This window comes from Apiospora hydei (assembly GCF_038363865.1).
Source record: "Apiospora hydei strain CBS 114990 chromosome Unknown utg000002l_segment0_segment0, whole genome shotgun sequence".
In the NCBI taxonomy this organism is placed as follows: domain Eukaryota; kingdom Fungi; phylum Ascomycota; class Sordariomycetes; order Amphisphaeriales; family Apiosporaceae; genus Apiospora; species Apiospora hydei.
This window is the reverse complement of record NW_027117361.1, coordinates 4,273,264-4,291,146: the sequence shown is the minus strand read 5'-3', so window position 1 is coordinate 4,291,146 and position 17,883 is coordinate 4,273,264. Positions and strand designations below refer to the sequence as shown.

At 51.9% G+C, this 17,883-nt stretch overlaps 2 protein-coding genes across 2 annotated transcripts; both read right to left on the bottom strand.

The window, feature by feature from the left end:
* Positions 1–755: 755 nt before the first annotated feature.
* PG997_001326 (uncharacterized protein) lies at positions 756–2,898 on the bottom strand (the record flags this gene model as incomplete). Its single annotated transcript, XM_066805641.1, has 2 exons — positions 756–2,465; positions 2,542–2,898. The coding sequence occupies 2 exons, from the start codon at positions 2,896–2,898 to the stop codon at positions 756–758; spliced, it is 2,067 nt and encodes a 688-aa protein (XP_066675414.1).
* Positions 2,899–4,636: 1,738 nt separating this feature from the next.
* On the bottom strand, positions 4,637–5,297 carry PG997_001325 (perilipin-like protein- Mpl1; the record flags this gene model as incomplete). Its single annotated transcript, XM_066805640.1, has 2 exons — positions 4,637–5,134; positions 5,247–5,297. The coding sequence occupies 2 exons, from the start codon at positions 5,295–5,297 to the stop codon at positions 4,637–4,639; spliced, it is 549 nt and encodes a 182-aa protein (XP_066675413.1).
* Positions 5,298–17,883: the final 12,586 nt, after the last annotated feature.

Here is a 17,883-nt window from a genome sequence, read left to right as displayed (position 1 = left end):
TTGTTACTCGTCTTCTCCGATTCTCCCTTGGCCCCCGAATGAATGGCCTTTGAAGATTGCGGTTGTGGTTTGTTGGAAACATTCAAGCTGAGCGCGTGAGAGGCTGGTCTCGACAGACACTGTCCATTTTTGCGACTGGCCGTTGATTGGCCACAGTCTCCAGACCCGCCACTACACTCGATTGGTTTAGTGGGTATCACTGGGTTCAGGTGCAGCCAGCCAAGCAGCACCAGCACCAGCATCAGCATCAGCCGCCCTGCCAAACCATCCTGACCTCGACCCCAGGAGATTGCGTGGTTGATGCATGTAAGCTGACGACTGATATATAAAAAGAATAGGGAGCATCCATGTTCTATTCAACGGCTGCCCGGCAATGGGTTTCTATATCTGGCACTGAACATGACCGACTCATGGTCATGTCGTCTTCTTATGTTTGAAATACAAATGGTATCTTTCTTCTCTCTACTACATACATACGTACTCGCTCACTTCTAATGCCCAAGAGAAGAGGAAAAGAGAAGTACTTGTAGCACGTCATCCTTCAGATTAAAGATATAGCTCACCAATCCAACACAAAAAAACTCCGTCATAATCGTAACCTTACAGCCGTGGGTATGTCCAGATCCTGAACACCGATGAAAATGCATCATTCGCTCAGGCCTTCCGAACTCGCCGTATCAGCCCCCCAAAAGACAAAATCCTCCGTAAACAAAGACCAATTCCAGCCAGTCGTATATTTTCCCATCAAGGAGAGCTCAGCTTCTGCCCTTGACGGCTCTGCCGGCCGGGGCGCTGACATCCCTACGCTCGCCAGACACCATCTGCTTTCGTGGCGTTACGGCGCCCTGGGCTGCACTACGAGCCCTGCCGCGTCGTTCCCTAATTTGGGCCAGCGCCTCTTCGCGCGTCATGGTTGGTGTCAGGGCCGGGTTGTGAACATCAAACGACGGTGCTCGCTCGCGTGAGTTCATGGCTCTGTTCATATACTCGCGGGGGTTCTTATCCCCTTCACGGATGGGAACCGATGTAGTGGTCGTCGTGGTGTGGAAAGCGCTAGACGCTTGCTGCGCCCTCAGCCTCGATTCCGCATGGGCTTGTTCCACAGCACGCGCGTGCTCTCTAGAACGCTTAGTATCTGAGAGACGCGCATTCTCCGAAGAACGTTTATGCTCCGAAGAACGCTTATACTCTGACGAACGCTTGTATTCGGAAGGGCGCGCTTGCTCTGAAGAAGAAGACGCATGATATGAAGAATTTCCGGTTGATTGCCCATATGCTGGCTGTTGGGGGTCCTCGTAAGCGTCCGGGGTATAGCCACGCGCTGTGGGAATGTTCATGGCTCTAGAATGCGGATCGCTCTGTCTAGGAGCGTTGAGCAGAGAGAGCAGCGATGTACGCTCCTTGCGCTCCTGGGCCAGTAAGGCGAATGCCGGGGGTTCGACAGATGGCGTTCGGGAATAATACACTGGGTTTCGGTTTGCTTCCTCCGGAGCGGGAGCGGGAACGGGAGCTGGAGGAGGCTCCGCAGTATTCTCCCTGACTGCTTCCATCTCTTCGATCTCGTGTTGGGAGAGTGTGCGGAATATTCCCTCGGATGGCACAAATATCGTGCTACGTCTTGGTTCTTTCGATGTTCGCGGTTTCGTGGGTCTCTCGGATTCTTCGCGTGCTTGAGATACGCGAGCATCCTCAACTTCGTCGTCGTCCTGCACCTCGTGAATGACCGTGTCGTCTTCAGTCGGTGTCGGTGTCGGTAGACGCTCTTGGCCTTTGGGTTTCTGGCCCAGGATCACCAAATCAGCTGCATCGACAATAGGCATCGGCTCCGGGCGTGGCTTACGGGCTGAACTTGTCAAGCTCCGACGGAAACTTGAGCGGGAGCTCTTTGAGGCACAAGGACAGCACCGGAACTGACATTCGGTTTGCAGGAACTCCAGATGATCTTGTGTTCGATCGGCTCTCTGTTTCTCCCATTGCCACAAGCGCGTCAGATCTTCAATCTCGGCCTCACTCGCAGCGGAGGAGACAATGTCCGCTGTGTTCAGAGACGGCCGCGCCTTCTTAGGCGAAGAGAACTCGTCGTCGGCGGCTTCTGGCGGCGGTAGTGGCAGACGCCCCTCGGCCGCGATGCGCGCAACCTCCTCGTTCTTGGCGAGCGTCTTGAACGCATCTCGTTCCTGCTCAACCGCCTTGATCTGCTGGAGAGCTTGCTCGAGCTGCTCCTGGACCCCCACAATCTGGTACCTCGCCTCGAAGGCTTCTTGCTCTCGGGCTTGGCTGCGCTCTCGTTCGCGCTGCAGAACCTCCTCGGTGGACTTGGCGGCGGATTTCGCCGATTTCAGTTCTTCTTGCAATTTGACGATGTTCGATTGGGATTTGAAAGTCTCCTTGCGGGCTTTCCGTATCTCCTTTTCCCACAGGGCCTGTGTGTGCGCATAAGTCTCTTTTGCGCGACCGTAGTTTTCCTAATGATCAAACCAAAACAATTCTTGTCAGTTTTTCAAGTGCCGACAGTGAGGAAACAATGATGATCCGGCCTACCATGACGGTCTCTAGTCTCTCGCCCACTCTGCGCTCCCGCTCGCGCCCCTCTTCGACGTGTCGTCGCAGCGCGCGCGCCTCGTCCCGATACCGTCGCATCTCGGACTCGGCCTCCTCGCGGCCCAGCATGGCGCGCTTCAGGGCGGCGTCGGCTGTCTTGCGCTCGAGTTGTTTGGAGTAGGAGGCGCTGGACATTTGCTGCGACATACTGTTGAACTGCTGGATCTTATCGTGGATGCTGCTGTCGCGATGGTGACTGGATCGCGTGGGGGATGTTTGCTGATTGACACGATCCGGAGACATGAGTTGCAGAGGCGCCACGCCAGGCGAGCCTGGCTGGCTTGACGACGGCTCCATTGGCGAAATCAGGTGGGAAATTGGGTGTCTTGTAAGCCCGGTGGGTTCGGGTTCGGGTCTGTGTGATGCCTGCTGTACTGGGGGAGTTGTGAAGTTGTGGTTCTAGATATGCCTCGTGTCGGTACTTTGTTGCTTGATTGCTGAAGATTGTCTGCTTCTGCTGGGAGCTCGGGATGGGATGGGGATTTAGTGGGCAGTTTACCGGGCATGTTTCTCTCAGCGGTGAAGTGGTCCTCCTCAATTTGGGCCCTTGTGTTTATTGTATTCGCGTTGCCACGTCGACCCGCGTGACCAACTCCTCCTGATTGGCCAATCACACGCTGGCCGAGCTTTCCATGGTGGGGGTGATCAGACCATCGCTACCAAACCTTTTCATTGCATCTGCGCGCTATTAGCTAATAGTTCATTAACTGGATAGAGGGTTGATGGGTTTCTACACTGATGTACGATAGATGCGCCCTGCATACCTACCTAGGTAGACTTCTGCCCTCAGGACAGCACGAGCTACATATCCAAACAATCGCATACCAGCCCTAACTAATTGTACATACATCTTCATAATGTCAATGCACGCAAGGCTAAATAAAGAGTATGCATGTACATCAATGTATGTTGGTCATAGGGCTGGCTGTTATGGCACGTTAGAGTGAGCATCACTGAAATACTGGGCCGCCTGAGGCATCTTGATCCAATGTTGCCGTCTCCTCCCCTCAGAGATCCGTGGGTGTATGCGCAAACCTCAGGTACTCCATGCTCGCGCTGAGCGCTGCCAGAAACACGATGCATGAGGACTTCTGGCTTACCTCGACGATGACTGAACAATTATTCAGCATGAGAGACTCGATATGACACGAACTCTTTTCATGTAAAGAACCATTCAACATCATCTGCATTGCTCCGTATTGATACGGTATTTTGACACATGCCATCCCCGCGATATCTTCAACGACGTGTGCTCACAATTGCTGGCAGTGGGGGTGTCGAGATCAGGTCAATACAATGGAGTAGCCTACTCTGGGTTACCTATTAGATCAAGGGACTGGGCAATTTATGACCATCTTGGCAGCAGGGTTGGTCAGGTATATGTTTTCGGTGTCAGAAACTGTTCAACACCATTGATTTATTGTTGTTCATGTTGCTGTAAGTGAATGCCATTGATACTAACCGATTGAACTTACAACGATGGAGAGCTATGAGTAATGGGAAACATGACTTTTGGCGACTAGTTCAATAGATAAATCCTTGCCATACAGCACCGCAGGCTTTCATCGCGCCTGCTCACTCAAGGGACGTCATGACAGGCGATTGAGGACAGAGACAAATATATTAGCATCTCTCAGAAATACAAGTTCCATTCAGCTAGCACACCAAGTAATCAGCTAGTGTGCCTCAGCAACCCGTCTCGATGCGCCCAAGAGTCCGCTCTACGCCCACGAGCTCCGACACATCGAAGACCCAGGCATATCGCGTCAATTCATCCACCCAGCGCCTGTGAGCTCCAGAAAGAAAGAAGACCATTCGAGAATATATGAACAAGAAAGAAAATTAATGGGAGGTCGAGCGTATGACGATGGCAAGTGGCCTTGCGGCTGAGATCAACTAGTCGTTAGACTGATCCGTATCGTCTGGTTTCAACTTGTGGAGAAGGCGGCTGCCACCCTAGCAGAGAACGACCGTGGTATCACAATGCACTTAAACATGCTAATCACCGCCCGTCGTCGTCGATCGCATGCTGCTTTTAGTGAGCAGCCTGGTTTGCTTGCTCGCCGGCCTCTTTCGCCTTGGCCTTGCCGGCTCGGAGAATGTCACCGATCCAGTCCAGCGTCTCGCTGGTGATGACCAAGCCAGTAGAGATAAGGGCCTTGCCGTATGTCACGACACCTTCGCCCCCGACCTTCTTACACTCCGAGTTGTAGATGCTGAAGACATGATCGGTGGTCTCCTTACCCTTGACGACGGGGTAGAAAACGACCTGCTTGCCCTCGGCGTAGAGCTCGTTGGTGGGCTTCTTGAGCACGGGCAGGCGTTCGTCAATCTTGTTCAGAGCTCCGGCGCCGAGATGATCGGCCTTCTTGACATAGGGCGAAACATATTCGTACGGCTTGGCGAAGATGGACAGCAGGGGTTTGGCAAAAGTCTGGTAGGCCGAATCTCCAATCTCTATCGATTTCTGGCCGTAATGGTTTTTCTTGATGGTAGCCAAGGCATCATTGACCAGTGGGTAGCCGGCTATGTGCTAAAAGGCAACTTCGTCAATTGGTGTCTTGAAAAAAGCTATAACAATAATGACTGGCTCCAGCTTGAACGGGCTATAACGTATTGGAAACCATGTAGAGGCGGCGGCTTACCTGCAGAGTAGCCGAGGATGGGTGCACCTCGCCATTAACTTGGGCAGCCATTGTTCAGACGTGAGAGCAAGCAAGATAACTTGGACTAGTGTGAACTGGAATGCAGCAGCATGTCAGCACATTACATCAACGGCATGCCCCCGTCCGTGGCCATACATTGTACGGCCGTAGACTCATGAACATATATAGCAGGGGACGGCTTACAGGTCGAAATGCAAAGACAGCTTCGGGGGAGCTGTACCTGATACTCTTCTAGGGCGGGCCAGAGAAGAGGAGTAGATACTGAGCAAGAGTTGAGGAGGTGGTTGGGTAGATGGGATGGTAGTTGGTGACGAGAGAAAGGAATGTGTAGGAGAGGAGGAGGGGACGGGCGGATGGGAAAGATGGAAAGGATGGGAATGGGTACCAAAAATCAAGGTTAGGTTTGGAAGTTCACGAGCAGATGGAAGCTTCCTCTTGACGGTCCAGACAAGCAACCACACCAAAGGGGGGAAGGCGCTTTTTGTTGGATTGATATCGAGGGCAGGCAGAGAGCTCCGGTCCAGAGTGGGTAGGCATGCGACTAATAAAATGCAAAGTCTCGATACATGTGCGGCTGGCGGTACATGTACCTGCAGGCAAGCATACCAGACCGATGGATCGAAAACAGCATATGAAAACACCAGCACTGAGGCCTCATGCTTGCTACCTTGGCCTACCTAGGTTCTAGGTTAACCAGATGCTTTGGGCCACATCTGGAGATTCCCCATGCCACACACGGTACAAGAGCGAGCCACGACATGATTCGAGCGAGCAAGTCTAGCAGCTAGGGAGCTAGCTGCCCAGGAGAAATTGATCAAATGAAGGTGGACGAGCTATACCTGGGTACCTATCGTACGGCCTACCTCGCTACTCGACTCTCTTACAGTACCTGCCAGTCCGCTTGCTCTGTCTCCCACATGCTAGTGCATGTTGTGCTAGTGATTCCATTTGATTGAAATGGGATCTACCTGAGGTCTCGAGGAAATTCCCTCCAGGTTGTTGCGCCACTATTATTTTCTCCCGTACCTTCGCGCAAACATGCGTTGGTCCTGCCTTACATCATGAAGGCGTGATTTGCATGTGCTTGCTTTCGTAATGGCAATGTACCGCCTGCTTTTTTGTCTGTGTGCTTGGTTCTCAATGCAGTCAATGTCCACTGTCCAGGCCTTAATTCGGTGGGCCGCTCCTGCTTACCTAGGTAGGTACGTAGGAGAATGGAGCACGGAGCACTGAAAATCCAATTGATGGGCCTACACATGATTGATGTAGTTCTGTACGGTTGGTTGTACAACACTCCGGTTCGTTTGCTCAAACGGTCGGCTATCAGTCAACTGGTGAGGAGGGAAGCACATGAAACCAAAACAAATAAATAAGATACGGCATAGTCTGACGTATCTGTTGCCCCCGAGCGCGCCTCCAAGTGTATTGGCCAATTCGGAACTGATTATCTGTTATATTCTTGTGTACAGGTGTTTTACCTCTACCATTGATACGTGTAGACGTACTGGAGAGGCACAGTCGTTGATGGACACCAGACTCGAGATACACAGATCAATGGTGGTGGGTCATCCCTGTCTGTCCGACAGACACAGCCGGGCCAGGCAGCTCGTGCTGGCAGTCTGGGCAAGACTGGACTCTTTTAGACGTCTGAGTGGGGCCTATGATGAGGTACTACCAGCCTAGTAGTACCTGTACGGGCAGAGAATCAGAAATGCACCCACCAGACTGCAGTGACTGCGCTTGCTGCACATGCCGATACCCACGATGGGTAGCTGTTCATGTTGGGAGACTCCTCAGACTGCTAGACTCCGGTCTTGATTTGCTATCCAATGCTGGTTGGTCGGTGGGGAGGAAGCTGTCCGGCCTTTCCAGCTACGAGCATCACTAGCCCAGTTGCCCAGCTAGCCCCGGCGCTTTCTGACATGTGAAAGCTGTCACCTCGATCAATCGGGTCCACCCTCTCGCTCTTCCGTCCCTTATTCCCTGCTGTTTCCAACGACGACCTAATCCTCCTCGTATGTACTTACTTGTTGCCTATCACATCGCAGGCATCGCTAAACCATTGCAACATCCCAAGATGCGACGGAAATAGAACCCATCGACGAGCCACTCTCGCGCTTTCACCGCTTCCTTTCCTCGGAGATTGATGTCGAACGCAGGCTCCCTACCTGGCAGCCGCCTGGCTTCAGCCTCCAGTCCCTGGTCTTGGTGGAGGCATCATCGGGCGTTCGAGTCAATTTGTCACTATGCTCGCTCGCTCGCATTGCGACTGAACGTTGATGAGAAGTTGCAACGCCTCGAGTCGGCTGTTTGGTAATCTCCATCTCATTATATGTTGCCTGAACTTCAAGATTTGGTCCGGCGGTTCATTAGGTCCAATGTTATCAAACCACCCAAACCATGTGCCAACCGGGGCTAGCTCGGAGGGCTATCTTCGCCGAGTGCGCGCAAGCAGTGCTCTGCATCGCATCACCCTGCCGTCATGCGTATCATGCCGCCGCTTATCTAACAGGTCGGCATAGGCACGTCACCTACGGCGCCCAGGTTCGACCTTATCAGTTCATGGGTTTCTGCAATGTCACCATATGAACCATACCAGTCCGCCCAAGAAAAACTGCAACCTCCAATGCATATTATTGCATGGGGTTCAGTACACTCCCAGCAGCGAGGAAATGATATTCAACATCAAACACACTCAACCTATTGGAAACCAACTCCAAGCTTGCATTTCCCTTGGCCCACTCGTACAAGCCGTTGATGGGCACTGTCAAGCCCCCTGCCATTTCACCCTTGTCGAGTCCATTGCCTGTGGGCACATTCACCTTTGAAGCCGACTATCCAGCCCGAAAGAAAATGGATGGAAGGGGAAAAAAAGAGTCATGCCGGCCCTGGCCTCAATTCCCACAAGCGTGGGTGTTGGCTCTCCATGTCCTAAGTCCTCGGTCTCTTCCGCAGAGGACGGATTTCAGGAGATCTGTCGCCACCTGTTGTGTCCTTCTTGGCAAATATGCGAAGGGTATGCTCCCGAGGCTTTATCAGCATGCTAATCGAAGCTGTAGGCGATCCACCGAGCCACATAACCCGATCGGCAAGGGTCGTTGGCTAGTATTCGCGTTTTCCTGTGCGACCTTAGGTACAGTCCGAACCCCACTATAGCCTCATGTACTTTGGGCCGGGTAATTTTCACATGTCAACGGTAGGCAGCGTTTTACATATGCAACGACAGCCATGAACATTTAGCATTACGCAACAGTATCACATCAATTGATTCTCGTATGTTCAACATGCGCTCCACGGCACTTCTCGTGGCAATCGACGAGACCTGGAAGAGGCTATCTCCAGCCAACATTATGGCGACTTTTTCATCCTCGAAATATTCGCGTCTGACGATCTACGTGACACTACGGGCCATAAGTGAGTGACAGGCGGTCAATGTGAACTTCGCAAAAGACCCTGATGCGTCCGGAATGGTAGGATTGGGATACGACAGATTATTGAGGAATGACTCTGCACGCTAGTTCCCACAGCGGGAGGGAAGTCGTTGGCTGCAGATCAGAAGCTACCAGCAATCAACTTGCAAGTCCTCTCGACCACGACTCCCCAACCGGTGAGAGCAAGGCCAGGATACTGGCCAGGACACCAGGGAAGAAGCGGCTGCTGTTGTGGTTCTTCATGTGGCCTCCAATCATGCAGAATCCTGCATAAATTGCAACACGCGAGTTTCGATCAAACCGAGCCTTCCCCGCACTGATACCCCAGACACGGCGGCAAACTGTTTTCTATCACCTATTGAGCCTTCTATGTGATGTGAGAAATGCATGAGAATTGCCGGAGTGAGATGATGCCCCTGTGGCCAAGGCGAACATCTACTATATGAAATTGCGATATGTTGTCACTCACATGACATTATCGTGGGGTTTCGCAGTTGCTTCCTTGTGATACATGACTAATGTATTGTGGCAGGTAACTTTTGGTCCGTATAGAAGCTAGAAATGTTCATAAATTTGACGTTTCACGTGCCTTTGGCTCGGAATTGGACGCCAGAGCAAAAACAGATGGGATAAGCACACATCGATATGCGCCTAATTTGACGACATCTCGAGGCGACTCGCGTAACATTGTCACAATGTCTATGCGGCTTTTCACAGTTCTCGCCGTAGTTGATGATGCAGCACGGTTAGGCAGGGGACAAGGGTACGAGAGCTCTTTTCAAAGGATATACATGCAATACACGGCGACACTAGTTTTGCAAGTAAGGAATGGCCTTTTAAAGCACTTGGAACGGTATATCAAATGAAAACCGCAGAAAAGGGCTATGCATATCCCGGCACGGTACGTCGCATGCATCCGTAACCCGTGGTTCAAGTTGTTGTTGGTACAGTGTAGGTAGGTAGATAGCTCCATGAATGCTGATGGGCATTTGATAACGATTACAGTCGATACTCGATCTGTTAACACGGATGATACCCTCCGGGGCCGGTATACAAATATGTCCGGAGTCCGTGTACGAAGTCGCTTTCCATAACTTTGCAATGGAAGAATCTAATGCAGGAGAAGGCAATCGAGACGGATGGCCATGATGGCTGGTTTCACAACATGGCGACCTCGCTTCGCCTGGCTGCCGCCTTGTCGTCGCTTGCATGCGGGTGTGTGAAGATGGCTTAGCGGTAGCATCTCTTGCTCGATACAGCTGCGACACACGACGACGATGACGACAGTAACAACACACCTACCAGCAAATAAAGAGTTGTTTTCGAGGCATTTACAGGGCGGGTGGTTATACGGCTCATTACCACAAGCGACTGTTGTTGCTCTTCGTTTCTGCCAGTTGTTTGTTAGAAGTTGGGTCTCAGTGTCTCGCGCGTTCTTGCCCCCTCCATTCTCTGGTTCTTGTGGTACGTTGTGCGCCGAATGGCAGACATTTTACTTATCTTAAAAAGGGTACCATCCCTGCCGTGGGATCTTCTCCAAGAGAAGGATTGCCGTGGAAGTTCTCGCTGTTGCTCAGGGTGGGTGGAGTGTGTGTACCGATGCTTCTTCGGATTGTGTCTCATCCTGGGGCTATGACACCAGTCGGTTAAACAGGCTCTCTCAACCGAGTGTAAGCCTCAAAGAGGGTTTTATTTTACTATGGCGTGAGTCCGCGAGTCCTCGAGACGGCGGCAGTGGCGATTGTGATTGGCGGAAACGACATTGCGTTACATAGAATTCAACAACGGTCATCTTCTTTCATCGAATACGCTCCTTCATACTCGTTATAATAGTCTCCGCACTACCATCCGTGGCATTGCTCACCCCGGTGTATTACCTGGTGGATCTTTTGCGGGCTTGAAGGAACGGGCCGGCCCTTGTCGGGGCTTGCACTTGGTAGAAGCGTGGGAGAGCCGGTGAGTGAGTGCCTTGATGATAGAAGATACCTAACCCAAGCTGGTACAGACGTGACGGTTACGCGTCCATACAGTCTACCACATGTGCTTCCCGGACAACCATCGCGAATGCGTGGGGTATCGTAACCTTGTTGACGTCAGTCACTCCTCACAACCAGCCTTGCGTATAAGCCCTTGCTGTTGATTAGGTATACGTACGTAGTGGGAGATATTCAATCGTCTATATACTTGCACGTTTTCCCATGAACTGCTTCTTCGTCTGGGATTATTTCGCCTGAAAGGAAAACGAAGCAATACGTACGGCTTGGATGATGGACCCAGGGGGACCATCACGGTTGCTTTGCCTTCTCAAACGTGTTCGGCAGGTAAGAACTATCTCTTCGGTTAGGAAAGAAGCCCTCGCTTGTTGCAGTTCGTCGTTCGACTTACCGTCTCGACGATGGGATAGCTGCACTGGTTTCGTGGCCCTCTCCAATGGCGTGAGAATTCACTACCTGTTTCAGGGAAAATTCGCATATGAGATATCTTGTGGGTGGTGAGAGAAAGGACGCAGGCTGGTCAGTCAGCCAGAGCCCCTGAGACCTCCGTTAGTGAAATCCATCGGGTAAGGGTGGTTCGTCTGCGAGAGACGACATGCTGGAAGTGATATTAGGAGATAACAGAAATATGTACTAATGAGAAGGCAATCATAGTCGGAGACTTGCAGAAGCAACTAAATTTTCTCCTATTCCTCCCCTCCCTTGTATGCCTATTCCAGATGGTATCTATGTCGCAGAAGCTGGTGGCTGATCCATACCTAGCCGCAACGTCCATCTTGTCTCTCTCTTCCAGGGAAGCGAAGGTGCACGCACACGGTAGGTCTTATCAAATTGAGATAATAACCACATATACTCGCAATTGACGCTTTCCGATTCGCTACACAAAAATCTGACTGGCTCGTCCGGCCTAGCTGGCAACATGTATTATTGATGCATACAAGCCGCCGTTTAACCAATTGATAGGAGCAACGCCAGTCATAGGTAATATAAACGATGGTGGCCTTATCAAAGAGCCACATGAGAGATATATTATGCTCCGAGTCGTTATTTGAATGTTGATTTTACATTGCTGAAAGAAAACAAAGGGGCACTAAACAGTTCAATGCCATCGTATCTGGGCTGAGGCCCTTCTATTCCCAAAGCTCCTCTTGCATCAGGGGGAAACCAGAGAGAAATCACACACGCGAATAAATGCATAATCGTATTTAGCACGGAAGAACGAGTCTGCAAGACTGAGGGGATGGCCGGGTCCACGGTTAAGGCCAATCGACGAGCTTCGAGTCTTGACTGTATGGCAGCTACCTCCGTAGTATACGAGGGATGGGATGGGATGGAACAGAGATCCCAGGGCGTCAGTCTTCCAATCCATGCCGATCACATCTCTTCCAATGCCGTATTCAGCTACGAGACCTGTACGTCACCTCCACTGGATAGTTATCCCCTGTCTCCATCACGGGGTCGCCTTGACCAAGAGGAGTACATGTTGGCCTACAAGGACAGGCCCCGTCTCCTTCCGTCCTTCCCCGATCACGGAGTGGACAAGACATCTCACAGAAGGGAAAGAATGACGGCCCGTGATGAAGAACAGAAGGCCAAGCTAGACCCCCGTCTATTCTTCTTCTTCCCCTTCTGCGGGATATCTCGTCCACTTCACAGGACGATACTTTCCCAAACCAGCAGCAACATACATCATGCCCACACCAGAAACTATAATGCAATATCGAAATACATTGTCTTGTATTACATACTGGAAGGTTGTAGGGAGTGGGAGGTATTGTAAATGTAGGCGACGGGTACCAGAACAGTTGGCTACCTAGGCTGGACATACACCAGGAACCAGGTTCACCACCACTACCAAACTACCACTAAGCGAGAAATCACGGTGGCGCTTCAACGAAAAGAAACTCCCTTCCAAACATCGCCATGGGATTTCTTTGGGAACCTAGATGCTCATGCCCCGCGAGAAGATATGGTTTCGCAAAGCGTTGGTAGGATGCATAGATGGGATCGCAGGATCCCTCTCACCAGTTGGGAAACATACCCTAGAGCTTAGACGTGTGTAGGCACCATTGCTCGTGTTATTCGTCCCGCCTTTTCGCAGCGGCTTGAACTCGACTGATGCCAGGCATTATCACGTCCTTTTCATCATTGCATCACCCTACTTTAGGTCCTAGTACAGTTCGGCCGATGATGGGTGACGCCCGAAAGGTTGTTAGTGGAAGGATATACTCCGTGGACTTCGGCAGGGCTAGGACTCTAATTTAGAGTATGTACAGCTGGAGCCAAATCTAGCGTCGGTCTACCAGAGTTCGGTCGGTTAAGGTTCCAACGGTTCTGGATATCAGCCTGGCTAGTTCGGAGAAAAAGGGGCGAGCACATTGAGGGCCACCGAGAAATCTGTATAGCCGCCAGCGTTAACTTCCACGCTGAGCCCATAATCTGACAGGCGCCCGAGTCCTGCGAGTTGAGCCTGAAATCTGTTGGATGGCTGGATCTACGCCCATAATGGAAGGGTCTGAGTGAGCGCTTGCCTGTCGTTGCCCTGACCGTTTTGTTGTTGTTGTAAGGCGGCAATGGCGAGTCAGTTCGGATTTGCTATAGTAACATCAGCAGTCCGAGCAGATCGCAGCTATAGTAGCTGTACTCATAAGTTCGGAGATTGGAGGAACGGGCCTTCGTTGGAGAACTATCAACTTAGGCCAGATCTGATCCGCGCGACCGATATCGACGGAGAAACTTGCTTCCCATACTCGGCCTGGATGGTTGCTATTGTTAGAACAGCTCGAGATTCGGTGCTCTCCCTGTAATTTGGGCTGCTCGTCGTCCTGCTCGTATGTACGCAAGTACAGTCAGCAGGTGGCGAAAACGGTAAGGGGTTGCGGCACTCAAGCGAACACACAGACCGGTCACCTCTACCGAGATTTTCGTCCAGCTCCGCCAGGCGGAGCGTGATAATGACCGAGAGGTGGAGCGAAGATCGGATCTGAGCGGCCCCGAATATGTGGATGCTGGGCTATAGGTGCTCAGATAACGGGGCATCAGACCTGGTTAACCATGTGTTGCGGAGCCTCCTAGTTGCTTGGTTGCCCTCACCAGCAGATGCATGAAATTCTGGCGCGAATGATTATCATTCCTTCTTCCTTCCGAGGCTTGCAAATCGTGTCGGAGTCCACTAGCCCAGGCCTGCTCAATGGGGGTCGTTCAGCAAACAACAACAGCCGTTACGGCCGGGCTATAGCTGCTGGAGATATATGCCACCAATAAGCAAAGGCCGACTGACGTCAAACAGTTGCTCGTGTCATCCAGCGACTTGGCTTGACATGTTTCTGCTTCGAACACTTCTTGAAGCCGCCATCGTGTCAGAGAGCACACGACTTGAAGCCGTCGGTCGGTATTCATTCGGCAAACAGTGCCATCTGAACGGCGCGAGCGTCCGATGCGTTTGATGCACGTTCATCCCGACGATCCGATCCGACACACCGGATGCCTCCTGGTTGGCAGCATCGGCATGCAGTTGGCCGCCATCATCCAGACATTTTGGCTCGCCGTTTCAACCTGAGTGTTGTTGTTTGGTGTAGCACAGACGGCCATCCGCTGCACGTCGAGCGATTGGCTAATCATTGGTGGATTATCAGCGTAATCCCGACCAGGATCCGGCAATCAATCCCGCCACTCATACCGAAGAAGCCTTGATCAAGGGACGAGCTTGGCAGTCTCGAAACGGCTTAAGGCCAGGGGCATGGAAATATTGGCTGGGATCATGTCCACCCCCGGTCTAGCGCAGGCAGAGTGAAAGCTTCGTGCACCGCCATCGTGCATGAGGACCACTGCTTCGCTTTCAGTCTCAGAACTGCAGATGGCAATTACATGGAACGAGCAAATACCAACGTTTGCTCAGCAATTGCTGTCTTTCAACATGGCCAATCTCAAAATATAAGGGGAGAGAGAAGAGGGATTGATAATCAACATACCTGATACCATCCAGCGAAATGAGAACCGGAAGACAGCAAACGTCGGGCAGCCGGGGGTTCGGGTCTTCACGCCATTTCGGGTCGAGAAGTGCTTCAGACGAATGCAATGTTACCCATTGCATCACGAAGTTGCCATGTTCTGGACTGGCCAACACGGCTCGCCAGCGTCATTATTCTATGTGCACGAAAAAGTGATAAGTGAGGAGACCAATTTGCATGTTTTATGAGATATCGACTTCTCCTTTGCCCCAGAGCAACCCCTTTATTTTCCGCATAGACATTACTGTCTGAGTGGGTGGTAACGGCGTTTGGACCGCGATCGAATGGCGTTCGTCGATCGCCCGGCGTGACGGTGCGAGTGCTGCAGGCTCATCACATCAACACCCTGCCGCCCAAGTATCTGGAAGGGACCCAAGCACCGCTGGCTGGCTGCCTGGCCGGCCGCCCAAGTGTCTTGCGACCTTGGTTTGCGTGTTGAGTGCTTGTCAAGATGTAACAGCAATAAATAAGAATTATGACTCTGTTACCGTACCTTAGTTACCCCTCCTGCCCAGATGCGACCTGTTTCAAACAAGCGCAACACGAGCTTGTTGGCCGACCTGAAAGCGCACCGTTTGCCCGGTCCGTTTGGTTCTCGGGTCACTCGATGTTAGTGCTGCCTGACGCACATCGTGCAATAAGTACATCATTAATGTAGATTGTAGTGCAGTCGGACCTGCCATGTCCCGTCCTGCTCTGGCTCGCTCGGCGGACGACCGCGGCTGCTCGCAGAATGAAGCGGACAGGCGGGGCTCTCCAGCTGCAAACGAGTGGGATACTTTTCCATGCATGGCGCGGCAGGTAAAATCAGGGTTGAAGCAACCGTGCAGCAGCAGCAGTCTCCAGAGTAGGTACTCGATGTTTGATTCGGGCGTGTCACACACTTTATTTAGACGCCAGGAACCTCTTATACTGTTCCAAGGATGAGGGTGAGTGTGTCTAGTAGGCCACTGGAGCACAGCTGGGCAAGGACTGGATTGGATGAGAGGAGAGTTTCGTGAGGCTCTGTAGGAAGCAACGCTTCTCGTATCGTAGTAGACTGGCCTCTCAGATCCCCACCACAAGGACTCTTGCTTGCCGTTTTGCGAACGAACGAAAGACTAGCTGGAGCCGAGGTGCTGAGAGAACGCCGTCGGTCGTTTTTTGACATGTCGCTCTAGTAAATCCAGTCGCCCAATAAACACACACAGGCTTCGTAACCCCGCGGACGGCGCAGAGGCGAGAGGCGTCAATGTACTATTATGGTGAGCTGCTAGAGCATGGTCCGATGATGCCCACTTACACTTGCCCAGACTTGCCCTTGCAAGCCTTGCTGGGTGCCGGGGACCAAGGACTTCAGCTGGGTGCGACCCAGCCGACTGTCATAGCGTGCAGACGGACAGCTCCTCCGATGGGGGGCTGGCAACGGCTTGGGGGTGATTAATCACTCACTGCCACCCAAGACTATAGTTAGTTTTGTTTATGTGAACATGGAAACATGCAGAATGTCTCGGGGTTCAACGTTGCTTTGTTTGATGGCGCTGTATGTAGAACACTCGACAGCCGTCGTGACCCGACGACATGTCGAAACAGGCAATTATGAGAGACGGGAAAAATAAAGATAAAATCTCATGAAAAGACTGATAAAGCGATACCTAACCTTACCCTACCCCTGACATTTGGTGCCTTGTGAGTCGCCAACCACAAATTGTCCGATGCCCGTCTAGTGTTGCATCGAGGGAAAAGAGTTGCCATGTGCACCCTAGGCTAGGTTAGCCCCGATACAAAGAGAAGTAGTGCTCTGGTCGCTATCAATTGGCTAAAGTCGTGGCCCCCAACCCGACCGAAAAAGGTTCGACGCGAGAGCCGTTGCTGGTTGGCTCAGAAGTTGGCTATACAGCTCGGGACCTACAGTAAGTAGACTCTGCACGCAGGCTACGGGGGTAACGCCTTGCATTATGGTTTTTTTATGTGGCTATGTCAGCGGGTAAACGGACTGGGCGACTCATAATTTTTCCAAGACATGAATTATGACGAAGTGCTGAACACGTCAGACATTTGAAGCAATCGCTGTGAGGTGCCAGCTCTGGAGTGATGTAGAACTCCAGTGAGAACAGACAAACCTGGGCGAGGATCACTCCTCACTCCGCCACTCAATCCCATACCCCTCAACGCTTCAAGTTGAGACACGAAAGGCGGGCGACAGGAAGAGAGGGGAAAGAAGCAAAACAAGGCCTTCGTCCCTCTAATCTGTAGAGTCAAAAGTAATGTTGCTGGTGAACAACACACAGCAACGTTGGTTGAGATCGGTGTTTTGTCAACATCGTGTGGTTTTAGCTGATCTACTCACTCAGCGTCTAGGTCTTGAGTGGTGTGCCAACGTTGAACCTCCTACCGAAGCGTATAAGCTAAGGATTCCTAAGGATTCTTCTTGATTAGCACCCGTACTTGTGCGGTGCGGTTCGTCGTCTGGTGATCAAAGACCGGCCCAAGCCGTTTGATCCCGCCGAGCCGTGCCCTACATGCTTTTTCTCCTCCATCCTTCCTTTCGTGGACAGAAAAGGAAAATAAACGTCGGCAGGGCTTGGCTGGTCTGCTTTCCCCAAACTCGGAACCTGGATGGATTTCATTCAAGCGCTTGCAGTGGCCTCTTCCGGGGACCTGGACTGGACTGGACTGGACTGGCCAACGTTCGATCGCGACCAGCATCTGACCTCCCTCGCTCTCCTGACCGCGCCCTGCAGAGTTTAAATAGATGACGACTACTACTGCGCCCGCAAGCTTTAGCTGCTTGCTGCTTGCTTACCTACCTCTTGTGCCTTCGTGGGCGGATGTGCATCTCCTGTACGACATGATAGACTTTTAGTGTACGGGCTCTTGGCCCGAAACTAAGCAACAAAGTGTATGTAGGCCAATGGAGACGATACTGGGTCGAGGGGCGTCGTCTACCGGTAGTTGGCCTCAGCCGTAAGCCTGTGCCTGTCAGCTCCGGTCAATCGTGGCGCCCGCCGGCACGAGGCAATCTCTTCCCATGGTGCTGGCGATGTAGCTACACTATCTGCGAGCAATCTAGGTAGGGCACGCGTTGTGTGTGTGTGGTGGTATTGTAAGATAGCCGGCTTCGAATGAAACCTCAGTTTTTGTTATCCGCGATGCCTCTGTTTTCTTTTTTTCCCTCTTTCCTCTTTCATGTCGCTCATCT